This window comes from Blastomyces gilchristii, assembly GCF_000003855.2.
Source record: "Blastomyces gilchristii SLH14081 genomic scaffold supercont1.4, whole genome shotgun sequence".
NCBI classification, from domain to species: Eukaryota; Fungi; Ascomycota; class Eurotiomycetes; order Onygenales; family Ajellomycetaceae; genus Blastomyces; species Blastomyces gilchristii.
Genome location: NW_003101679.1, coordinates 1,154,861 through 1,160,725, shown reverse-complemented (window position 1 = coordinate 1,160,725; position 5,865 = coordinate 1,154,861). Strand labels below are relative to the sequence as shown.

The window sequence follows — 5,865 nt, the reverse complement described above, 5'->3', positions numbered from 1 at the left end:
ATTAAAAAGACTCTAGAAAAGTTATCTCATGTTACAATAACAGATTCTCATACAAAACTCTCTCAATAATATCATGAATATGTGATTCAAAGGTTGCTTAAGCCAGCGTACGATGATAGGTATACGCCGGCTTCTTATATATCATAATATCATACACTAAATTAATTAGTGGCCGTCATGGCCTCTTTACACTTGTAAGCAAGTTCAGAAGCGGATTCTCAAAAACCGCTCCACCACGAACTCGCTCGATTTTTCGAATAAGAACCCGCCGATAGATCCATCGAAAAGCCCTCGATCATACGAGCATTTTGACCCCATCGCCGACCGCATACCCCGTGTGGTGGTGGAGTTATCCAGCCAAACGTAAACCAGACGTCGTTCGGAACTCCTGCGTGGGATTATCCCCCATTCTCCCCTACCACACCACAACCCCGGGCCAAATTGCCATACAAATTGTAAGGTGAAGAGACCTAGCCGTATGCACCAATCTTCTCGATTTTGGAAGATCCCTGATCTGTAGTTGTGGAGATATCTGAGGAGCGACCTCCGCGAAAACCCTGTCCATCTTTGATGTTCCAAAACACCAACGCCAAGTCCCACCCTCGTACCGCCCTTCCCAATCTGGCCCATCCCCGGCAGAAAAATACAAAAAGATACCTCAGTGATAATATCAAGCACATAATCAACAGACAATGAGTCAACAGCACATCAACAACTATAAAATCAGTATATTCCAAGGTCTGACTGAGCCTTTGATCCCTGCACAGTGAGATATATTAAATCTAGTTTTAATATCTCAATATTCAATAGATTCTGTAAGAGATTGAGAACAGCAACACTAGGTTTCTATTGAATTTGAGAATTAACTCTATATTGATATAATCATTGACAAAGTCTTCTATTTTGAGATATAAATAACCAGTTTCTCTACATCTCACTGACAATATTTATATTATTATATAGAAACAGACTTATATTCTCTATAATATCAAGACTCTGAAGAGGGAAAGTCTTGATAGAGAGTATACAGTAGTGCATATCTTAGCAGTTTCTATCTCATTCTTCTGCAGCAGTTAATGCAAAAAAAAAAGATCTTAGAAATAGTTTTTTACTTCTCTTGAAAAAGTAAGATGTTTTTCTCTGAATTTTATACAATATTCTTACAAAGAATTAAAAACAGAGTTGTTTTCTGTTATAATTTCATATTCTTTTAAGTAAGAATTACTTTTTCAGTGACTGAAAAGCTTTCATTAATACTTAATTCTTTTTTACACTCTTTATTAACTGATTTGAGTTGCACACTTGTTATGTGAGGAGAATTGAATGATTTAGAATAAAATTGAATAGTGTTAATCAATTTCTCTGCAAAAAATTGATTTATTTTTTATCAGTTTTTCTCTTAAAAACTGTCATATCATCTGATTTACTATCAATTGATATCATACTTTTCCTCACTGTATTCTAAGAAAGAGATTGTAAAGATTTTATTGATTTATCTCAAAAATCAATTTTAGTTTATTAGATTCTCTTCAAAAATCTAACCTAGTTACTGAACTAGTGTGAAAAAAATCAGGTGTTTATACACAAAAGTCTGCTAGTCTTCTTTTGAAATAGTCTGACCAACTTTTCAATTGAAAACAGGCTTAGAAACCTCTTAATTGAAACAGTCTGACCAACTTTTCAATTCAAAAGAGTTTAATAAATATCTCAATTGAATTAGTCTGACCAACTTTTCATTGAGTAAGAACAATGAGTTCAAAAGTACACTCAGTTGATGTGGAAAAAGATGCTTTCTCAAATGCTATTCCTGAGATTGAAATTCTGAAGAGAAGAAAGAAAGAAGAAATAGAGAAACAACAAGTTCTTGAAATACAGAAACTTGAAAAAGCAAGTAAAATTCTTGAAAAGCAGTGTCTGAGTGAGATAAATGAAGAAGTTCTGTTAATTCTTCATGCTCAGGCTAGACAACTACAGAAAGTGATCAAGTTCAAACTTGGAATTTCAAACACAGTTCAAAAAACTTTGAAAATTTCTAATACAATCACTGACTCTTCAGTTTGCTCTTCTTTCTTTTCTACTTCTTCTTCTTATTCTTCTTTAAATCAGAAGAAAATATATACTCAAGCAGCTGAATCTGCTGCCTCTAAACCTGCTGTCTCTAAATCTGCTATCTCAAAACCTGCTCAAAATTCTGAGAAAACTGAGAAGAATACTGCTCATACTTCTAGTGATAGAAGAGTGAAGAAAAAAATGCAAAAAGAGAAAAATCTTCAAATCTTCAGAAATAGAAGACTTATTCTCAAAGTCTTAAATCAGAATATATTGCAGAGAAATAAGCTAAACTCAAACCTCATTTTCAGAATTAGAAATGAAATCAATCAACAGTTCTTTTCTCAGTTAATAACTGATATTGAAGTTCAAAAATCAGTTATAGCTTCAATTGAGCTATTCTTCTTTGAAAACTTCATTATTCTGACTACAATGCCTGAATTCAGTGCTGAATTCCTTATTCAGAATGAGAATCTCTGAAAATCAGCAGTAGAATCTTTGTTAAACACAATAATTCTATTTAAGAGAAATGAAAAGTGAGATAAATTCATTCTTCATGATATTTCAGTTGAAATTTTTGACTGTGAAGAAGAAATGCTACTTCTCAAAAATGAATTAGAAGAATACAACTCTATTCAACTGAGAAAGAAGCCTGTATGACTAAATTCAATTGAGTTCAGACAAAGTAGGAGAAATGCCTCTATTCTAGTATATATAAAAACACTTGAACAGTCAAAGATCTCTGAAGTAAGAGTAGCAGGTTTGAAAATGAGAGTTCATGAATACAAAGACTCAAGAATGAATCTCAAAGCTCAAACACAGTGTTCAAACTGTCAAAGATATGAACACTTTGCAATCTTCTGTTTCAGAGACTCAAAATGTGCATTCTGTATCAGAGATCACAAAACTAGTGAGTATAAATGTGAAACATGCTTAAAAAGAGATGAAATATGTCAACATACTCTGCTTAAATGCTCTAATTGCAAAGAAAAACATGTATCTAGCTCAAAAGAATGTATATTTGCTTCAAGAACTCAAAAGAACTAGAGAAAAGATGAAGCTCAGAGTAAACCTAGAACTGAAGAGAATAGTCAAGCCAGTAAACTCACAACTGTAAGCTTAAAAAGAAGAAACTCTTAACTGTCTAAGTCTTCAAACTTCAATTCTTCAGCTAAATGTAAACAGAATTTGAATCCTCAAACTTCTGTGAAGATTAGAGAATTGAGAAATGACTCTGATGATAAACTAGATATAATGCAAGCAGTTGAGATTTCTACTTTTCAGAACAGTTATAATCTACTATCTGATAATAGTGATTAGATTCTACTCTACTCTCTTTTAGTATGAATATACAATAAAAACAACAAAAAAAGTTTAAAAACTCTTCAAAAATCACATTTATTCAAAATAATGTGAATAGAAACTCAAATTGCATTTATTCTTGTCTTCAAATTGTATTTGAATAAAAAGTTGATTTTATACTGCTTCAGGAGCTGAATTTTAATACTGAGCAAAAATATGTCATTTCTCATTCAAGCTACTACTGCTTTTTACCTCAAAAGTCTGAGATAAAGTCAAGAGTAGTGATCTATAAAAGAAAGAGATCAAGATATCAATTTAATCTAAGATTTGATATCATGTCTGACTCTGATATTCTGATGAGTGACATTATAGATAAAGAAAATGAGTTTGATACTATACAGCTCATAAATATCTATAATGAAAAGTCATTAAAGGAATATAACAATATCTGGACAATTGATAGAGAATTTCTGAACATAACTTTATCAAGAAACTCTATAATTGTAGGAGACTTCAATGCACATCATCTCTGATGAAATTCAGAATGCAAGAGAGTAGTGAGAGCTGATAATCTGATTGAATGAATCTTTGAGCATTCAATAGATTTGGTTAATAAGTCTGATCAACAAACATTCTTTAGAAAAGATATGAAACAGAAGTCTATTATAGATCTAATCTTCATATCACAAAATCTAATGAAAAGAAGACTTGTAAACTGATTTATTGATTCAAATGAGACATCAGAATCAGATCATGAGATTATTCAATTTGATATTGAACTGAGTGAAAAACAAATGAGTGAAAATCCTCTTCTCTATAATCAGTATAACTTTGAAAAAGCTGATTGAAAAGCAGTTGAAGAAAGCATAAAACTGTTAAAATCTGAAAGACAGAATAAGCTATATTGAAATTCTGATCAAGGTATCTCAAATAAAATGCTTGAGAATAGAGTGAAGCTTATTACATCTATTATTCTAACAAGTGTTAGAGATAATATTTCAAAGAGAAAATCTTCTAAGTATTTAAAATCTTGATGAAATGAGAATATCTTATCTAAAAGAAAAGAATTAGCTACTGCTAGAAGAAATTGAAAGAATGATGTAATATCTGATGAAGAGTTCAAAGCTGTCAGAAATGAATATTTTTCAGATATTAAAAGAGCTAAAACAGACTGCTGGAATAAATTTCTTGAAGAAGCACAAGAGAAGAAAGTTTTTAAAGCTTTTAACTATACTAAAACAAGAAGTGTAGCAAAACTTTCAGCCTTAGAATATAAGTTTCAGAATGAATCATATACAGCAAACTCTTTTGAGAAAAAATGTCAAGCTTTCATGAGAATTCTCTTTCAGAACTCACCAGATTCAGATTCAGATTCAGAGGAAGAGAATATATCACTTCTCAACTACATCAATGAAAATGACTGGGAATGACCTGATCTTACACAAGATGAATTAGAGTCAGCTATCTTCTCAAGTTCTGTTAAAACTGCTGCAGGTCCTGATTCAATTAATCACTTGATTATTCAGAATACATATTCCTACTTAAAGAATGAATATTTTGAGCTCTTTTTCAATCTCTTGAAAAATGAATATCATTCTGAATGCTGGAGAGAAGCCACTGAAGTGATTCTTATAAAACCTAATAGAAAAACTTCAATTTCTAAGTCATATAGAGTAATATCTCTATTGAACTGCTTAGAAAAGGTTTTAGAAAAGATAATAGCTATTTAACTATCTTTTATAAGCTCTATAGATGATTCTCTTTTATTCAGTGAATAAATGAGATAGAAAACAGTGTTCTGTAATTAACACTGTTCTCTCAGTTGTTCATGATATTCAAATAGCAAAGCATGAGAGTCTGGTCTCAACTGCAGTTTTTATTGATATAAAAGAAGCATTTAATCATGTTTCAAAGTCAAAGTTAATTCAGATATTGAAGATATTAAAACTGTCACTTTCTCTAATAAAATGAGTTAACTGTTTTATGTCTAAAAGAAGTATACAACTCTTCTTTGATGAAATGAAACAAGACAAGACTGAGATAAAAATAGAAGTACTACAGAGATCTTCAATCTCACTCATTTTATTTGCAATATACACTGCATATCTATTTAATAATAGAAATATGAGAATAGTGCGATCTCTGAGTTATATGGATGATATTGATCTAGTCTACAGCTCAAAAACTATTAAAGAGAATTTAAAAGTAATTGAAGAAGCTGTAAAGAAAATCTTTGTTAGAGCAGATATCAATTAAATTCAATTTAATATGAATAAAACTGAGTTAATTCACTTCTTTCTGAGATTCAATGAGAAAGAACTATCTCTAACTCTTTTAAATAGAGAGATTAAACCCAGTGTAAATGTCAAATGATTAGAAGTATGATTAAACTTCAAGTTGAATTTTAAATATCACATTCAACAAAGAACTGTCAAGGCAGAAAGACTATTGAACAATATAATCAGACTATCAAATACAGAGAGAGGTCTATTCTTCCAGGCTATGAGACAGTTA

General features: G+C 31.0%; 1 protein-coding gene across 1 annotated transcript; it reads right to left on the bottom strand.

The window, feature by feature from the left end:
- Positions 1-204: 204 nt before the first annotated feature.
- BDBG_16651 (uncharacterized protein) lies at positions 205-630 on the bottom strand (the record flags this gene model as incomplete). The annotated part of the gene is made up of 1 exon (XM_031724559.1): positions 205-630. The coding sequence occupies one exon, from the start codon at positions 628-630 to the stop codon at positions 205-207; it is 426 nt and encodes a 141-aa protein (XP_031577298.1).
- Positions 631-5,865: the final 5,235 nt, after the last annotated feature.